The sequence below is a fragment of the Somniosus microcephalus genome, chromosome 3 (assembly GCF_052327205.1).
Source record: "Somniosus microcephalus isolate GS21.2 chromosome 3, FLI_Smic_1.0, whole genome shotgun sequence".
NCBI lineage: Eukaryota > Metazoa > Chordata > Chondrichthyes > Squaliformes > Somniosidae > Somniosus > Somniosus microcephalus.
The window spans coordinates 105253824-105274329 of record NC_140989.1 but is presented as its reverse complement, the minus strand read 5'-3'; the positions used below and the strand labels follow the sequence as shown (position 1 = coordinate 105274329).

Sequence of the window (20506 nt, the reverse complement as noted above, 5' to 3'; positions counted from 1 at the left end):
TTGTTTTACAGTGTCTTTAGGGCCCTATTTCCCCTGTCGTGAGAACATAAAGTTAATGGGTGGAAAGAACAATATCCGTCCTCCTCGTCCGGAACTCAATATGTGCCTCTTGCCCACAATGGTGGAAACTAGCAAGGTATGTCGAGACCCATGGAAGTGTTCTATGCAGCACAAGGTTTACATGTGTGCTTATTTAACAGGCAAAGTTATGAGTAAAGAACACTTTTTGTTGAGGTGGATTCAGTGCTAAATTTTATGGCCTACTTTCCAAGTTGCTGCTGCCAATGGCAGCTCCAACTTCTGCAGTAGCAGCGCTTTAAAATAAATGAGATGGTACTGTTGCCTCAGAAGGTATTGGGACCCACCTAAGGAAGCACTTTTTGATGGCAGCTCCAGGGCAAATGCAGACCCTGGCAATGAGGAAGAGGCTGCCAACTTTTCTGGCTGTTGGCAGGCTGAGCATTTAGTCAGTGATATTTTATTTTTACTGGCTTATATAGGTGTCCTTTAGTCATGGTGAGAGAGTATGCCTGGCAATCATTACAAAAGTTGCAAATTAAACAGCTACACACACTTCCTGAAGAGGTTGGTAATATAGAGATGTTTTGAGCTAATTTTAGCTTTTTTTCTTCAACACAATGTTGCATTTATATGATCACATTCTTATAGCAGGGCAGAGCACAGGCCTATTCCCTGAACTTAAATGAATGTATTTTGTTCATGGTCTCTCTACTTACTGACTTCAACTGTGGGAGCAGTCAAACAGTTTCCCTCATTTTTCTATAATCTAAGCATTAATGTGTCTCTCTTCTGCGTTTATTGTGCCAAAACCTACCGTTTTTTTTCAATCTTCAAAACCCTTTATTCTTGATGTCCTACCTAGCAGTTCAGCAAAGGATTGACAGCACAGCTCTTACAAAGCTGGCACCCCCTGTAACCTAGTATCAGTAATTTCTGTCCATTTGAGAAAATGGAGCTTGAAGTACTAGCCAAGATTGTAGTTGCTAATCTGTTATTTTTTGTTCATTGATAAAATCTCACTAATAAGATCAAAATATGTATATAATAACGTATGCTTCCAAGGAACAGTGTTAAGTAAATTGCTTCTAGTTTTCTCTCCACAAAGAAACATTGGCACAGAAAAAGATTTTCAAAAAGCACACTGATTTTGTACCCACTGTGATGTGATTAAGTATTCTTTCTGCACCACAAAAATGTATAACTATTGCCATGTTTCCAGTACAGGGAACTCTTTATTATCCGGCACCAACGGGACCGCCGTGGTGCCGGTTTATCAAAAAGTCTGGATTACAGAGAGGTATAGTTTAAAAGGTACGAGAGCTCCGTACACAGCAACAAATCCAGACTTCCCCATGTGCAAGAACTCCGACCACAGACCAAGCATCTCTGTTGCTTTGCAACAAGTGCACGAACCCCAGTTACACAGCCACAGATCCAGGAACTGCCACTAATATGAAGTAAAACTTACCTGAACCTACTCCTGAATTTAGGTGCTGGTTAAAAGAGAGTTTCTTGTATATATTCAATTTGCTGTCATCAACCTCTTCAAAGTGTGAAGCATTAATGTGTTGAGTAAAGTATATGGTGAAAACACGGCCATTTTTTTTTTTTTGAGTAATGCGAGTTTGTTTTACAGGGAAAAGATGATGTTTATGACCGTGTCCTACTGGATTACTTCCTTTCTTACCACCAGTTCATCCATCTCTTGTGTCGCGTAGCAGTGAACTGTGAAAAATTTACAGAAACCCTAGTGAAATTGAGTATGTACAAATCTGATTTTTTTTTTTTAAAACATTAATGTTTTTAGTGGACCTGTTTTAATTAGTGTTCTGGTCCGTGTGCACCCAGGTAGTTTGAAAAATCCAGCATGTTTCCCAATAAAGATGATCTTACTGACTCATTGGTAGTTTCCTAGTGAAAGTAATCACAGGTGGCTCATATTATCCAGAAGAATGCATTGCCAAATAGTAGTTCTAACTAATGATCGTAAGACAACATTTTGAACAGGCTTGTATGTTGTAAAGCAGTTTTATTCATAAACTTCAAACTTGCAACTCGGCAGCGTAATTTCAAAACCCATTGTGTCTATGTGGAATGACATGGTCACTATACAACTACATTAACTTCAACAATGCAACAACAACTTGTATTTATATAGTAGAAAATCATTCAAGACATTTTACTGAGGCGTAATCAAAAAAAATAGATTCGAGCCACAGAAGGGGCGACCAGAAACTTGGTCAAAGAGGTGAGTTTTAAGGAGGATCTTAATGAAGGAGGTGGAGAGACAGAGGGGTTTAGGGAAGGAATTCCAAAGGGAAATGCAACAGAGGTTATTGAGAAACTAATTTAATGGCAGGACCTCATCATTTTTTCTTCCTTTTCCAAATTGGCAGGCTGCCAGACAGGATAACCAGCGGCAGGAGTCCATAGCCGGGGACCCTTGGACCATCCCTGGCATTTGGTGGGGGGTGGGGAGGAGATCAGGCTCTATCACGGCATTGAGAGAGAGGCATCGGAGTTTGGGGGGAAGTCGCCGATCACGACAAGGAGAGAGGGGCCGCGATCAAGAGAGGAGGCTGAAGGCTTCCTTGAGGAACCAGGGGTGGGGGGTGGGGACCATTCCTCCTCCTGGCCCACAAGGAGTGCTGTTAAAGGCATTTCCTTTGGGTTTTTTTCCCTTTTTTTATTTTTCTTCCACCCGTTGTGGGGGGTGTTCATATTGAAGCCCAGGAGTCTTAGTGCATAAGAAATGGGAGCAGGAGTAGGCCATTCTGCCATTCGAGCGTACTTTGCCGCTCACTAAGATCGTGGCTAATCTTCTACCTCGACTCCATCTTCCAGCACTATCCCTTGGTATCCAAAAATCTATCAATCTCAGTCTTGAATATACTCAACGACTGAGCATCCACAGCCTCTGGGGTATGGAATTCCAAAGATTCACAACCCTTTGAGTGAAGAAATTTCTCATCTCAGCTATATGGCCGACCCCTTATTCTGAGAATGTGACCCCTGCCAGTGGAAACACCCTCCCAGCATCTACCTTGTCAAGCCCCTTAAGAATTTTATACATTTCAATTAGATCACCTCATTCTTCTAAACTCTAGGGAATATAGGTCGAGTCTCCTCATAGGACAACCCCCCATCCCAGGAATTAATCTAGTGAACCTTCATTGCACTTCCTCCTAAGGGCAAGTATATCCTTCCTTAAATAAGGAGACCAAAACTATGCCGTATTCCAGGTGTGGTCTCACCAAAGCCCCATATAATTGCATTAAGACTTCTTTACTCTTGTACTCCAATCCTTTTGTAATGAAGGCTAACATATAATTTGCTTTCCAAATTGCTTGCTTTACCTGCATGTTAACTTTGTGATTCGCGTCCAAGGGCACCCAGGTCCCTCTGAATACCAACATTTCCCAATCTCTCACCATTTAAAAAATATTCTGCTTTTCTATTTTTCTCCACGTTATATTCCATCTGCCATGTTCTTGCCCATTCACTTAAGCTATCTATATCCCTTGCAGTCTCTTTGTGTCCTCTTCACAATTTGCTTTCCCACCTAGCTTTGTATAGTCAGCAAACTTCGATACATTACACCCGGTCTGCTCATCTAAGTCATTGATATAGATTGTAAATAGCTACGGCCCAAGCACAAATCCTTGCGGTACCCCACTAGTTACAGCCTGCCACCCAGAAAATGACCAATTTATTCCTACTCTTTTTTGTCATTTAACCAATCCTCAATCCATGCTAGTACATTACCCAACCCTATGAGCCCTAATTTCATGTAATAACCTCTTGTGTGGTGCCTTTATCAGATGTTTTTTGAAAATCCAAATGCACTACATCCACTAGTTCCCCCTTTATCTACCCTGCTAATTACAACTTCAAAATAATAGATTTGTCAAACATGATTTCCCTTTCATGAATCCATGTTGACTGTGCCCAATCATATTGTGATTTTTCTAATAGTGCCCTGTTACCACGTCCTTAATAATAGATTCTAGCATTTTCCCTACTTCTGATGTCAGGTTAACTGGTCTACAGTTCCCAGTTTTCTGTTATGCGATACATTTTGGTAGGAAGAACAAGGAGAGGCAATATAAACTAAAGGGTACAATTCTAAAGGGGGTGCATGAACAGAGACACCTGGGGGTATATGTGCACAAATCGTTGAAGGTGGCAGGGCAGGTTGAGAAAACAGTTTAAAAGCATACGGGATCCTGGGCTTCATGAATAGGGGCATAGAATACAAAAGCAAGGAAGTTATGATGAACCTTTTATAAAACACTGGTTTGGCCTCAACTGGAGTATTGTGTCCAATTCTGGGAACTGCACTTTTGGAAGGATGTGAAGACCTTAGAGAGGGTGCAGAAAAGATTTACAAGAATGATTCCAGGGATGAGGGACTTCAGTTACGTGGATAGCCTGGAGAAGCTGGGGTTCGAGCAGAGAAGGTTGCGAGGAGATTTGATAGAGGTGTTGAAAATCATATGGGGGTCTAGACAGAGTAGATAGAGAGAAACTGTTCCCATTGGCGGAAGGGTCGAGAACCAGAGGACACAGATTTAAGGTAATTGGCAGAAGAACCAAAGGCGACATGAGGAAAAAGGTTTTTACGCAGCGAGTGGTTAGGATCGGGAATGCACTGCCTGAGAGGGTGGTGGAGGCAGATTCAATCGTGGCTTTCAAAAGGGAACTGGATAAGTACCTGAAGGAAAAGGTTTTGCAGAGCTACGGGGAAAGGGCGGGGAGTGGGACTAGCTGAAGTACTCTTGCAGAGAGCTGGCACGGGCTCGACGGGCCAAATGGCTGCCTCCTGTGCTGTAACCATTCTATAATTCTCTCTCCCTCCTTTCTTGAACAGCGGGGTTACATTTGCTGTCTTCTAATCTGTGGGGAACGTTCTAGAATTCTGGAAGATCAAAACCAATGCATCCACCATCTCTGTAGCCACCTCTTAAAATCCTAGGATGTAAACCATCAGGTCCAGGGGATTTGATTGCTTTTACTCCCATTAATTTCTTCAGTACTATTTCTTTAATAATACTACTTTCTTTAAGTTACTCACTCTCACTCAACCCCTGGTTCCCCACTATTTCTTGAATGTTTTTTGTGTCTTCCATGAAGACAGATACAAAGTATGTGTTTGTTTAATGTGTCTGCCATTTCCGTATTCGCCATTTATAATTTCTCCTTTCTCTGCTTGTAAGGGACCCACGTTTACTTTCACTAATCTCTTCCTTTTTACATACCTATAGAAGCTTTTACAATTTGTCTTTATGGCTCTTGCTAGTTTACTCTCATTCTATTTTTTCTTTTTTTAATCAATTTCCTTGTCATCCTTTGCTGAATTCTAAAAGCCTCCCAATCCTCAGGCTTACCACTCTTTTTGGCAACATTATAAGCCTCTTCCTTTAATCTAATACTATCTTTAACTTCTCTTAGTAGCCATGGTTGGACCATTTTTCCTGTGGGGTTTTTATTCCTTAAGGGAATGTATATTTGTTGCGAATTATGAATTATTTCTTTAAATGTTTGCCATTGCTTATCGACCATCATACCTTTCGATCTAGTTTCCCAATCTACCTTAGCTGACTCGTCCCTCATACCTACATAGTTTGCTTTGTTCAGATTTAAAACCCTAGTTTCACTGAAGGAGTGTAAAGAGATTGAGAGGGAGTAGGTTGGGGGAGTGCTGTATGGGAATGTTCCTGAGAATTGTAATCCTGGTACAAGACTGAGACCAACAGACACTAGCCGACGCATGCCTGCACATGCTATGGGGCGTAGATAAAAAGTGGCTACTGAGTTTTTCTATTAAGGAGGCAGATGGACTTTAGTGCATGCTATGAGGGATGATAACTGCTTTTGCTCCTGGGAGTTCCTCTGCTGAAGAAAATGATGATGACTCTGGGGATGCCAGTGGCTGAAAGTATAATGTGATTAGTGTGCAACAAAAGTAGACAATGATAAATTAATAAGGGGATGAACAAACCTAAACACTTAACCAATGAGGAGGAAGAAACTGCAGGTCGATTCAATGGTTATTGCATAGATGGCAGTTAAACTCACACATTTTTATAATAAAGGTATTAAGCTCTTAATTCTCCTGTACAACTGTAAAATAACTTCGACACTTCTGTCAATCATATTATAACATGCAGTAGCAAAATCTAAATCTTGGTCTTCAATCAGTGTAATTTTAACACTAAGCTTAACTGCTGACATTTTAATTTTATTGAAATTGTAACCGACTAAAGGCTGTAATTTATTCATAATTTCATTTGAACCCACGTAAATTAGTTTGATTATTCGCTCTACCATTTAGAATGTGTTAACTACAATAATTTTTAGCAATATATTGATAAATTGCTGAAACTATAGTGTGATAAAAAAAATTTAAAGCTTTTTTTAAAATGAATTACAGACCACAGTTACATTTTCATTTGAAAATTTACGTGGACGTGTATTTTTTGCCCTTCACCATCAAACTTTGAAATGTGCATAGGAGTTATGTGACCCACTTTGTGCATAATGTAATTGATGTACAGGCTGTCTTTGTTCCTCCAGTGACTGCAATTTATTTTGTTGATATGCAGGTGTCCTGATAGCATATGAAGGTTTGCCTCTTCATTTAGCATTGTTCCCTAAACTGTGGACAGAGATTTACCAGTCTCAGGTATTTTAAGTTTCTGTTACTGTAACTACTTTCTAAATTGTAGGTGTGTTTTTCTTTAATTTTGAAAATAAAATAACTGTTGGTGATGTTTACTTGGCACACTGTTTACTTGCTCAAAAACAAAAGGATTGCAAAAATAAATTACAGAATTTTGTGAGTCTTTGATAATGTTGACAAATTGCTGGCATGACTGCCTCCTTTAATTAAATATCCAGTTAGGCCACTAACAGCTAACTTGTTACCTGTAGATTGGAGCCCTTTGAGGTTGCAAGGTATTTGATAATGAAGAAGTGACGGCCTTGTATGTACTTGGGCAGGTTAAGAAAAGATACCTTTGGTTGTGACTGTTTTCCTAACATTTTCAATCTAAACCTCAAGTCAAGATTTAAAAATACTTCAAATTTATAAAATGATGTAAATAATACAATGCATTTTTGAAACTATAGCATTCATTACAGTGATGCCACGAAGTCTGTCCACAAGAAATATACATTTAACAGCTGACACAGCATGTCAGAACTGCTGTACCCTGTCTCAAAATGATTATAAATGGTTTAGCATGCACTGTTTCCAATATGGTGAACTCAACTGTACTGTTGAGAGGTTCAGTGCAACAGGCAGAATCCTCTCCACAGCAGAGCTACTGTTAATCATCATATGTGGCTGGTGAGGGAGCAACAGAGAAGGGCCTGAAGGTCAGTCACTTATTTGCCCTCATGGCTGGTAATGATGCTTGGCCGACAGTAATAAGCGTGGGGAAGGGAAGTAACAAAGGGAAATTGTACACTTAACTATGCACAGATAAACTTAATTTAAGTTTTTTTTGCACTATTATTCTCATTCACATCATTTTTTTTCAGTCCCCCATGGCAAAGAATTGTGTTAAGCTGCTGTGTGATGAACCGGTATTTGCTGAATATATTAAGTGCATTCTAATGGACGAGAGGATCTGTCTGAATAACAATGCAGTTTATACCTTTCTTGCTTGCTTCCTTCCCAAGGTATGATGTAGCATTTGTCCCTGTACTGTAACCTGTATTCATTATTGAAACATTATTTGGTGCCTGACGCAATAGAACTGTGAGATTTCATTGCAAACGTGCTGTATGTAATTAACGAAATTTGCTTCTGCTGCTCCAGCGCATATGTGGTGAACTGTTGATAAAAGGATAATAGCTTCCCAGATGATTCAGTGAGTTTATCCAGTGAGTAACTGAGCCATAGAGGCCAAGAGGTTCTAGGTTTGATTCTTGGCGCTGAGTTAGCTGATCTCATCTGGGGTGGTGATCTGAATAGTAATACATGACATCAACACCCCTGGGTTAAGGAGGAAGAAATTCTCTTACCTAGTTGCTTTCAAACTGGAAGTGTGCATGGCTGTCGAAAGGGCAGAATTGGACTGTAATGCCCCCTCCCATGCGATCGAATGGTCAAGGCTAACACATCAATAATGGCCAGTTGGGTGAGATACTGCAGGGAATCTGTACAACTGCAAACTAGCAGAGTGGTCAACACCTTCAGGAGAGGAGAGGGGTAAAATTGTCGAGGAGGAAAAAATACTGATTCAAGTAACCAAAGATTCACAGTTTCTTGTAGTCACAAGAAATACTTGATTAGCCTAACTTTCCTGTTAAGTATATTCAAGCCACTCCATTGGAGGGGGGGAAATTTCCAGATAAATTTTAGGCTAATTCTATTGGTGAAACTCAGCAGTATTATTCCAGGGAATTTGAAATACATTAGGGCCCGGAATTTGCGGTCAGCGGCGAAGGAAAGGCGTTCTCTGCTGGCCCTAAAGAAAGCTGCCCACAGAGATCTCGCAATCTCTGTGGCGAGAAGTTTGCCTTTTTTGACGCATAAGTGATTTCAGTGCAATATAAGGGGGAATCCCTAACTCGATCTGCTGTAACATCAACAAGCTGTCTAAGCAGCCAGTCACAATGCAGGGAAGCATGAAATGAGAACCTGCTTTTATCCTGACTTTTTAAAAATGCTAGAGAGCAAAACAAAGAGTGGGGCTCTCAGATGGAAATAAGGTAAACCTGAAATAAATATGAACAAACTTGTAAAAAAATATATTTTTTTTTAAGTTTCTTAATTGTAATTTTTACCATCATGGAGAAATTTGACACTCCACAAAATTAAAATTAGTTTTTCAGGGCCATAACATTTGTTTAGCAGTCAATATGCAGTTAAAACCCCAGTTGCACCTAATCCAACAAGGCCTAACATTTAATGGGGTATTTAACAGTGATATTACCGAAATGACTGAAATGAGGAGGAATTTCTTCACCCAGAGAGTGGTGAACCTATGGAATTCTCTGCCACAGAGGGCGGTGGAGGCCAGTTCATTAAATATATTCAAGAAAGAGTTGGATATATTTCTTAAGGCTAAAGGGATCAAGGGATATGGGGAGAAGGCAGGGACAGGGTACTGAATTTGGATGATCAGCCATGATCTCATTGAATGGCGGAGCAGGCTCGAAGGGCCGAATGGCATACTCCTGCTCCTATCTTCTATGTTTCTATGAAAAGCCCAAGTTTTGCTGATTTCATTGATTACACTGATTGCTAGCTATGGGGGGGGGCGGGGTGCAGGGTGCACAGCGCAGCTGGTGTCGGAGCAGTGAATGACTGACCGCAACTTCAGGATTTCCGCGTTTAGTTGCGTATGCACTACATCCTGAAGTTGTGGTCAGTTTCGGAGGGGACAGTTTGCCGTCATTACCCACCGCAAATTCCGGCCTAGAAGTCCCTACTCTCAATCTCGTGTGATGTATTGATTTACAAACACTTTATTTTGCTGGTTTTGAAGTTGAATACACAACTTTTTCCTGAGTATTTTCCTGGGTATCCCTCTAACATTCTATTTTGTATCATTTAATTATGCTGTATATCTTTCTAAATTTTAAATGAACATCATGAAATACTGCTTCCATAGTATCTGCATATTTCATAGTTTGCCCTTTATCTTTCAGATCTTGGTGTTCTCTCTTTATTTCTGATGCCTGATGCTCATTTTTATTCTGTAATTTTGTCTTGTACATCTTCATTAAGCTTGCTCTTCCTGACTGCCATGCTCCAAATCTTTATGCTAGTTCTTTTTTCTTTCGTCTGATTACATTTTTTAACTTTTACTATTTACTTTCTCCTGTCTTTTCTTGCATTCTATTTTTCATGTTTCCACTACCTCATGTCCCTGCTGTATATCAACAATAGTAGCTTCTAGTCCTATTTCCTGAGTAGGTCTCTTGCTGAGGGCTCTCTCGGGCCTTATTTAAAATCAATTTGAAGTGACCAATGCCTGGTAAATGAATTGCAGCTGTCCTTGGACAAATTGCTAGATTTCAGCACTCTTACAGTAGCAGGATACACATCTCGGGGTGGAAGGGCCAATACCAGTCTTCTGTGGGATATGCCACCTTGGTGATTACAGCTGTTCAAAAGTCCATGGCTTGAATGTCTCCCTCCTGTCTCTTTCCCCCCCCCCCCTCAAACCCTTTTTAGCTAAAAGAGTAAGCATGGCAGCAGGCTTCAAAATAGAAGCCTAATGAACAAAAATGGAGGAGTGAAAGCTTCAAGTACATTACTTACAAGGAACAACAAAAGCATTATGGACCCTAAAGAGAAACCAGATTGTTTGGCAGCATTGTCATCAGGCAGCCTACGCTATAACAGGAGTAGAATGGACAAGCCAGTCTTATTGTTGAAATTAAAATAGCAGATATACTTGGCAATTTACCTGCATTTTTGCAGAGTAGGGTGGAGGAAGGACTCGAGAAGAAGATGTGGAAAAGCAACTCATTGCTATGAATATTAAATAGGAAACTGGGACTTAGAAATGTAAAAGTCAATAAATCACCAGGCCCATATACATTTCAGAATGCTGAGGGAGGTTAGTGAAGAAATTGTGAAGTGATGCATTTTGGAAGGAAAAATGTGGAGAGGCAATATAAATTAAATTAAATGGTACAATTTTAAAGGGGGTGCAGAAGTAGCGATCCTGAGGCTCACATACACAAATCTTTGAAAGTGGCAGGACAAGTTTTTTAAGGTGATTGGCAGAAGAACCAAAGGCAACATGAGGGAAAACTTTTTTACGCAGCGAGTGGTTAGGATTTGAAATGCACTACCAGAAAGGGTGGTGGAGGCAGATTCAATCATGGTTTTCAAAAGGGAATTGGATAAGAACCTGAAGGAAAATAATTTGCAGGGCTATGGGGAAAGGGTGGAGGAAGTGGGACTAGCTAAAGTGCTCTTGCAGAGAGCCGGCATGGGCTTGACTGGCCGAATGGCCGCCTTCTGTGCTGTAACCATTCTATGATTCTATTCTAAGTTGACATGGCTGAAGGATGTCAGGGCCTTGGAGAGGGTGCTGAGGAGATTTACCAGAATGGTACCAGGGATGAGGGACTTCAGTTATGTGGAAAGACTAGAGAAGCTGGGATTGTTCTCCTTAGACCAGAGAAGGTTATGGGAAAATTTATTAGAGGTGTTCAGAATTATGAGGGGTTTTGATGGAGTAGATAGGGCGAAACTGTTACCACTGGTAAGAAGGCCGGTAACCAGAGGACACAGATTTAAGATAATTGGCAAAATAACCAGAGGGGGAAATGAGAATTTTTTTTATGCAGCAAGTTATGATCTGAAATGCATTACCTGAAAGGGTGATTGAAGCAGATTCACTAGTAACTTTCAAAAGGGAGTTGGATATGTACTTGAAAAGGAGACATTTGTAGAGCTATGGGGAAAGAGCAGGGGAGTGGGCCGAATTGGATAGTTCTTTCAAAGAGTCGGCACAGATGCGATGGGCCAAATGGCCGCCTCCTGTGCTGTATGATTCTATAACACTAGTAAATTTTTAAAAATTCTTTGGAAAAGGCAATTGTACTAAATGACTGCCAGAAATGTGAACTTGTTTTTTGTCGCCTTTTGTGTACAGAAATGCATTTGTAACTGAATAATCCATCAAATTGTTTGTTTATTTGAAAATGTACCACCTTCATTCTTTACATTGTTTTCCCAGGTTCAGAATCAGGTATTTTCCAGTTCAAACTGTTCGAGTTTGATCAATAATTTAATCACCAATCTAATAAATGAGTACCATAACCTTGAGCCAGAGCTTCTGGGACAACGTGTTGAAATCTCTAAAGTTGGTGCTATTCTAAATGGGGTAAGATACATATGGTCCTCCTTTATGAAATCAAAACTTAATTTTTCTAGCTTTCCGATTGATACAGCTTTTAAAAATGTAATACCAACTGAAGTATCGTAACATATTTTCTATATCCGCAGCCCTTCTGATGCACTCCAGCTGCAACTCAGGTGGGGCTCCACCACAAGGGCTGTAATTTAGGTCCGAGCACTAGACTTCCCATCATCACGGGGCTGGCGGGTATCCTGCCATTGGAATGTAAAACGGTACCTCCCCCCGACTCTGTGACCTTTGGTGAGGTCAGCGGCAGAGGTCCTTTGACATTGTATCCCAGCACTGACACAAAGATGCACCTCCTCGTGGATTTTCAGAGCTATTGGCCCAGAACTTGGTGTCGGGGGCTTGCCGCGCGTGCAAGCCCCTGATGTGCGCTCACCCTGCGCGCCGACCTCTGAAACCTGGCCCGCAGTGGATTTCCTGTCAGTGGCCTGGTTCTGATGTTGGCGCGCTGTGCTAACCTGACCCAGCGGCGTAGTTAGTGCGATGTGCCAGCTGGGATCAGGTGAGCACTGTTCAGCCAATCAGGGGAGGGGAAACTTCATTCATAAGTTTGAGAGTAAGAACTGTCAAACTCATGAGAAGTACTGCACCCCAAAACACTACTTAAACTTTAAATAAAATTTTTAAAAACATCCCAATCATTAAATTAAGTATAAATAAGTTTAAAAAAATAATTTAAACAATTTATTTTTTGAAAAAAATAAATTTTTAATAAAAAGGGTCTAAAACTAAACTTACCTTATTGTAGATTCTTTAAAATAATAAACCTGTGGAAAAAAAATTCTAAATTGCACTAAAACACCACTTACCTGTAAAAATAAATACTTGCGTGTGCTTTTTACAAGCGTAAAGACCGGAGGCCTTTACACATGCGCAAATCCCCCAAAACAGAGGAAATCCAAGACGCACGCGCTGCCCCCTACAGCGCACGCGCTAGCCTCTTCAACTCTTGGGTGAGAGGAGAGGAAATGCCGGTTTTCAGCATTTCCTCCGGCCAGACGCGTGAGTACCCCTTCCGTACTCACTCGTTTGGGGAGGAATTTCTGCCCAATACCTTTCTGTGTTTTCAGTCTGAATTTTTACCATGAATCCAAATGGCACAGGTCTTGTTCAGAAAGTGAATTAACTGTTGCTTAACCTATTACATAAAGTTTCCCTACCCATACATGTAGATTTTTCCTCTACAATCATTTACAACAGTGGTAATGCTTATTAGAAGACATTTGAGAGAATAGTATTGCGTCTGCCTTTGCCCTGTTGGTATGAATTTTATTCAGTGCTGTTTTTGTATTGGCCATTCATTGTAGGCCAAGTTCTGATTCAAAAACAGTGGGTTAGCATTTTGTGCTTTCACCTCTGGGGCCTTGGTTTGAGTACAGCCAAACAGGTGCATGTAAGCCTCCTCCCTGATGTTTGTGAACCTCCTACATGAAATGTGTTTGTGCATTCTCAATCCAGCTCCTACAACAACTAATTATATTTGTGCAATACTTTTTTTTTAAACCAAAAAGATTGGTGAACAAGTTGTGATTTATTTTCCTAATGACAGGATCTTCGAGCTCTTGCCTTGCTGCTTTCCATACACACCCCCAAACTTCTGGACTCCGCACTGATCCAGACGCTACAGGACTTGTTGAACAAGTGCAGAACTTGTCAGCAACAGAGAAGTGCACTACAGGAACAGGAAGCAAAGGAAAGAAAGACAAAAGGTATGTATAATGGATTGTTTTGATAAATTAAGATTTATTTAAATTCTGTGAAATAATTTTGACATTTTGCCTTTTAAACTTTTACATCAAAACAGTTACTAATATTCCCATCAGTGCAGTACTACAGTATTTTGCATAGATTGTAAGCTTTACCATTTATATATGTATATTACGTATACTGACATCTTTACAGTCCAACTGTTTAATGCACTTGTGGTTCACGATCCAGTCATATATAAACTGGAGAATAATATGATTTCAGGTCTTTTTTTCTCACTGGAAGAAATGGCCGCCTGCAGTATTGAGGTTAACACAGCCTTTGCTGCTTTTGGCAAGAAGGTGTATCTCCCTCTAAAGAGTACACCCTCTCCAAAATAAATAGGTAGCTTTAGTTCTACAGAGACCGACTCCAACTGGAGAAATACCAAGAAGTCTGAGATCTATTCTGAGAAACCTTTTTTTTTTGTTCATGGGATGTGGGTGTCGCTGGTAAGGCCAGAATTTGTAACCCATCCCTAATTGCCCTTGAACCACTGTAGTCTGAGAGGTGAAGGAGTTCCAGGATTTTGACCCAGCAATGATGAAGGAACGTCAATATATTTCCAAGTCTAGATTTTGTGTAATTTGGAGGGGAACTTTGCGGTGGTGGTATTCCCATGCGCTTGCTGCCCTTGCCCTTCTAGGTGGTAGAGGTTGCGGGTTTGGGAGGTGTTGTCGAAGAAGCCTTGGTGAGTTGCTAAAGTGCATCTTGTAGATGGTACATACTGCAGCCACGGTGTGCCGGTGGTGGAGTGAGTGAATGCTTAAGGTGGTGGATGGGGTGCCAATCAAGCGGGCTGCTTTGTCCTGGATGGTGTCGAGCTTCTTGAGTGTTGTTGGAGCTGCACTCCTCCAGGCAATTGGAGAGTATTCCATCACACTCCTGACTTGTGCCTTGTAGGTGGTGGAAACGCTTCAGGGAGTCGAGAGATGAGACACAAAATGCCCAGCCTCTGACCTCTTTTAGCCACAGTACTTATTTGGCTGGTCCAGTTAAGTTTCTGGTCAATGGTGACCCCCAGGATGTTGATGGTGGGGGATTCGGTGATGGTAATCCTGTTGCATGTCAAAGCGAGGTGGCTAGACTCTCCCTTGCTGGAGATGGTCCTTGCCTGGCACATGTGTAGCGCGAATGTTACTTGCCACTTATCGCCCAAGCCTTAATGTTGCCCAGGTCTTGCTGCATGCGGGCATAGTCTGCTTCATTATCTGAGGAATTGCGAATGGAACTTAACACTGCAATCATCAGCGAACATCTCCACTTATGATGGAGGAAAGGTCATTGATGAAGCAGTTGAAGATGGTTGGGCCTAGGACACCGCCCTGAGGAACTTCTGCAGCAATATCCTGGGGCTGAGATGATTTGCCTCCAACAACCAAAACCATCTTCCTTTGTGCTAGGTATGACTCCAGCCAGTGGAGATTTTTTTCCCCTGATTCCCATTGACTTCAATTTTACTATGGCTCCTTCATGCCGCACTCGGTTAAATGCTGCCTTGATGTCAAGGGCAGTCACTCTCACCTCTGGAATTCAGCTCCTTTGTCCATGTTTGGACCAAGGCTGTAATGAGGTCGGGAGCCGAGTGGTCCTGGTGGATCCCAAACTGAGCATCGGTGATCAGGTTATTGGTGAGTAAGTGCCACTTGATAGCACTGTCGACGACACCTTCCATCACTTTACTGATGATTGCGAATAGGCTGATGGGGTGGTAATTGGCCAGATTGGATTTGTCCTGCTTTTTGTGGACAGGAAATACCTGGGCAGTTTTCCACTTTGTTGGGTAGATGCCAGTGTTGTAGCTATACTGGAACAGCTTGGCTAGAGGCGTGACTAGTTCTGGAGCACAAGTCTTCAGCATTACAGCCAGGATGTTGTCGGGGCCGTTGCTGTATCCAGTACGCTCAGCCGTTTCTTGATATCATGTGGAGTGAATCGAATTGGCTGAAGACTGGCTTCTGTGATGGTGGGGACCTTAGGAGGAGGCCGAGATGGATCATCCACATCTGGCCGAAGATGGTTGCAAACACTTCAGCCTTGTTTTTTGCACTGATGTGCTGGGCTCTGCCATCATTGAGGATCTGTGGTATTTGATACATTTCATGTGCTCGCCAAAGTTAAAGCATTAGCTTAGTTAGTCGAACTTTCATGGCATACCAGGTGACCTAATGAGATACTATCGTTAACAGGATACCCTTTTTGTAGCAGACTTTTCTACTGCTGACTGCATGTAAATTTGAAAATATATCTAACAACCAATATACTTTTTTTTATGTAGAAGATTGTTAATGTTAGAGTGTCATAAAATGTTTACAAGTGCTAGCACCTAATATCTGTTGATGTATAAAATGAAGCTTGAAAACAGCATAACTGCAAAGGAAACAGTGCCTTGGCATTAAGTACAGCTTTTTTGTACTGAGCCTAAAGAATGATTAGAAATAATGCCAGGTTATCTCCTTGTGCAAAGCAGTGGTAGAAGTCTATTCATTGAGACGGTAATAATGAAATTATCTTAATTAACTGACACACCCCATTAACGAAAGCTGCAAGTGCTGACTTGAATCCACCTAGTGCAAGAGATTCTTGTGAAGGAATCGAATCATAAACTTAGATCAACTGTGCTAAAGTTAAATCTAGTACAGAGCCGGCTTCCTGCGCCCCAATCAATATATTTTAAAATAACAACAGCTCTTGCCACAAAAGTATGTTTCTGAATGTTTTGAAGTTCTTAGAGCTGTGAATTAGTAATTTGACTTATTTCCAGTCCTCAAATGGACGTTTCATCAGCAATTGTATATGAGACACTCATCAGTTAATATGGGCAGAGACTGTGGTCCTCAGCTTCTTAACGTAAGACTTTCGTTCTCTGTGCTAAACCGGAGGCTGTTTTATTGGCTTCCATAATTAAAATAACATGTATGCACCAAAACAGTTTTATAATTCAATATGTAACCCTATCATGCATATCACAGAAATCACAGAAACCCCACAGTGCAGATAGAGGCCATTTCGGCCCATCGAGCCTGCACCGACACATATCCCACCCGATCCCCGTAACCCCTACACCAACACATATCCCACCCTATCCCCGTAACCCCACGTATTTAATCCCCCTAACACTAAGGGTCAATTTATCATAGCCAATCAACCTAACCCGCACATCTTTGGACTGTGGGAGGAAACCGGAGCACCCGGAGGAAACCCACGCAAACACGGGGAGAATGTGCAAACTCCACACAGACAGTCACCCGAGGCCGGATTCGAACCCGGGTCCCTGGCGCTGTGAGGCAACAGTGCTAACCACTATGCCACCGTGCTGCCTTTCCTTATTTTTCTCCCCTTTACCAACATTTGCTCATGAAATACAGGCACAATTATAACTTTTTTCCTCTTATTTTACAGATGATGAAGGAGCCACTCCTGTTAAAAGGAGGCGTGTTAGCAGTGATGAAGAACATCCTCTGGACAACAGCACTGGGCATAGCACACCCAGTGACACTAGGACAGAACCTAGAGAGGCATTAACCCCAGCCAGTACCTCGGACACTGAGACTAGAGACTCAGCAGTCATTGATCCAGGCACTGAACATGACCCACCAACCCCTGATCCCATTTCTGTGAAAGAAGATAAAATGGAAGTTTCTTCAAGTGCACATGAGACATTAATCAGCAATAGGCCCCAGGACTCTGTAGAACAGTTGCAGGGAGAGGATGCAGTGGAGGATTGCAAAGTGGTGAAGGAACTACTAAGTTCTGAAAAGGAAACTAGTGTGAATGAAGATGACTCTGACTCTCCCGCTACACCACCACCTGTTGCTACAGTTTTATCTGATCTGACTGACCTTAGGAACTGTGAGGCTCAAAATCTGCCTTCATTGGACCCAGAGACCAGTTTATCCAACAGCTGTACCCATTCCAGAGGACTCTTTAATATGCAGCAGCAGGATCTTTTAGATAATTTGTGCAGGACCATTGAATCTACTATTAGTGCAGTCACAAGAATATTGAGCAGAGGGAACCAACCTGCTTCTTGATGAGACTACTAGCATGACTAGTTTTGTCATTTTTAAATACAGTTTGAGTTTTCGTTTAATTCTGTTCTGCCTGTTGGATCTGATGCTTTGTGCTTCACTGTCAAGTGACATTTTTCTGCTTGAATGCCTGTTAGTTGTTTGTATGAAGAAGCATCTCAGCCATGAGAGAAATCCAGTGTGTTAGGGTTATGCGCTTGAAGATGTGATAAGTGGAAAACTAAACACAAATTTCTAAGTAACTTAAAACAAAGGCATTTACAGCACATTTCTCAAGGGCAATCATATTAATGGTCAGCTTTTACATAGAAGTAATTTGTTGTGGCTTTTCATCCAGATTTGAGGTGTATCTTGGGGTGAAGGGTTACAGAGATTTTTGTTCTTCTCATATTGTATGATGTAATTTAAAGATATTGCATTTTTACTGTGTATAATATTGTGTCTTTTGTTGCCGGTTTTTGTACTCTATTAAGGAGGCAACTTTGCCTCAAATCTCCGTGGTTCTATTATCCAAATTAAGTTGTTTACTTGTATACTAAACCAACCACGATTAATTTGATTCTATTAAGAATCCTCTGTAGACATGAACTGGCATAAATAAGGTGCTTTATCTGACAGGTTTCCCATGGTGGAAATAAAGCACACAAAATAAAAATTAGAACTTTATTTTGTTCTCGAATGGTTTTTTTATACAGTACGCACAAAATTAACTGCCAACTATTCTGCACAAAGGAATATGGAAAGTAGGTAGTTGATTCATAGTTTAATTTTATGTTACTGTTAAACTATCTTTCCCACTGACAGACTAGTAATTTTACACCGACTTACTTTCAGACAGTAGACTTGGTGGGTTTTTATGCGGTATTATGGATTTAACGTAACGGTAACCATTCATTGCTTCTGTACTAAAAGTATTGAGCCAGTTACAGGAAACTTTCGATTAACCGGCCCCTAAATAACCGGAACGCTCTATCCACCGGCAAAATTCAGGAGTCGGTTCAGAGAACTTTTATTACTTTTTTTACTCCATTTGTTGCTGTGCAAGGGTGTAGCTGAAGCTGTTGCTAAGCTACAGAGATGCTTGCAACTTGTGCCGATTGTTCTGAAGCTGGGTTTGTTGCTTTATACGGAGCTCTGAGCTCCGTATCTTTTACTATAGCATTCGGTTATCCGGAATTGTTGATGAACCGGCAACTCGTCGGTCCCGTCCGTGCCAGATACCAGAAAGTTTCCTGTATTAGAGACAGGTCTTTAACTCTGATGCCACTTCCTGATATTACTGTAAGCCTTTCCACCACCTGCATTTTAAGTCGAACTTGGACAATTAATGTTGAGTTTTTTTTGGTAAGCAGAAAGAATTTCCTATGTGCAAGTATTCAGACCATTCTAATGCTTGGTGCATCACGAAAAAATGAGTCTCCTCAACATTCCTGAGTTGTGTAATATGTCTGACAAGCCTATTTGCATTATATCAAATTTTCACATTGTGCACAAGGAGAGTTCACATCTTGCATCATTGTATTTTATTTTTATTCAACAATGTGGCAAATATATGCACAAGGACAACTCGGAAGGTAAAAGGGCACCACACATGATGCGATATTTCAAAATCGATGAGACCTACACTTGGAGAGTGAGAAGGCACTGTGCTGCATGTTCTGATCTGTATAAAAAATATCAATGTAAAGATCAAATCGAGGAGAAAAACAAGTCTGCAATAAAACTTATTTTAAGCTGTTTAGTCAAATATTCAGGTATAATTTAGAGATAATAAAATGTTTTCCATCCAAATAAACAAATGTAGTTGGCATCTTGCTAAATTGATGACTTAAAGGAAATTAAAGACATTTGAATCCTGAAAAAGAGAGCAAGGATGCATTTTTAAATGTTTGTTTATGTACCAAGAGGGAAAAAATATAGTGACTTTGTCTCTCTATTGTCCATATTGTGATGCACAATAAAAGCTATGTATATTTGTTTTATTTACAGATAATCCTCAAGCATTGACTACCCAGCTTTGAGACGATTGGTTATTGAAAGGATCCTCCGCAGGGTGGTAATCTGAAGTGGGGGCAAGGGAGGGAATAAGCCACAAGGCCCCCCCACACACATTCTGAGCTGGTCCCACAACTGTAAAGGTTTCTAGCCTTTTTGAACAACAGCTCTCAGAAGACTGCAGCATGTCTCAAAATATCAATCCCAGCTCTGATCACTGGATGATTCCAGGCAACTTTAATATATCATTACATCTCTCTTTCAAAAGATTTTTTTTTACTAAACTACATTCAGATAAACTGAATTGTACTTGGAGATTATTATTATATGATTATCATGCTAGTAAACTAGAAATCTAATCCTTTAGGTGGCTTTCAGACCCTGGTTGAGTATCCCCATTCTGGTGCACTCTTAATCATAGAGTCATAGTCATAGAGTTTTACAGCACAGAAAGAGGCCCATCGCGTCCACGCCGGCCATCAAGCCCTGTCCAGTCTAATCCCATTTTCCAGCACTTGGTCCGTAGCCTTGTATGCTATGGCGTTTCAAGTTCTCATCTAAATGCTTCTTGAATGTTGTGAGGGTTCCTGCCTCTACCACCCTTTCAGGCAGTGAGTTCCAGATTCCAACCACCCTCTGGGTGAAAAAGATTTTCCTCAAACCACTAAACCTCCTGCTCCTTACCTTGAAACTATGCCCCCTAGTTATTGACCCCTCTACTAAGGGGAAAAGTTCCTTTCTATCTACCCTATCTATGCCCCTCATAATTTTGTACACCTCAATCAGGTGCCCCCTCAGCCTTCTCTGCTCTAA

The 20506-nt window shown here is 41.1% G+C and overlaps 1 protein-coding gene across 5 annotated transcripts in view; it reads left to right on the top strand.

The window, feature by feature from the left end:
• Positions 1-18364, top strand: part of usp34 (ubiquitin specific peptidase 34) — a 277821-nt gene extending 259457 nt beyond the window's left edge. For 4 of the 5 annotated variants that reach the window (XM_085981444.1, XM_085981442.1, XM_085981440.1 and 1 more), the window contains exons 73-79: positions 12-136; positions 1658-1781; positions 6627-6706; positions 7567-7707; positions 11733-11879; positions 13471-13630; positions 17070-18364. In XM_085981444.1, the coding sequence (XP_085837570.1) occupies positions 12-136; positions 1658-1781; positions 6627-6706; positions 7567-7707; positions 11733-11879; positions 13471-13630; positions 17070-17701 (1409 nt within the window). In that variant the 3' untranslated portion in view covers positions 17702-18364. The remainder of the gene's footprint in view (positions 1-11; positions 137-1657; positions 1782-6626; positions 6707-7566; positions 7708-11732; positions 11880-13470; positions 13631-17069) is intronic. The other variant, XM_085981443.1, reaches the window with a different exon arrangement.
• Positions 18365-20506: the final 2142 nt, after the last annotated feature.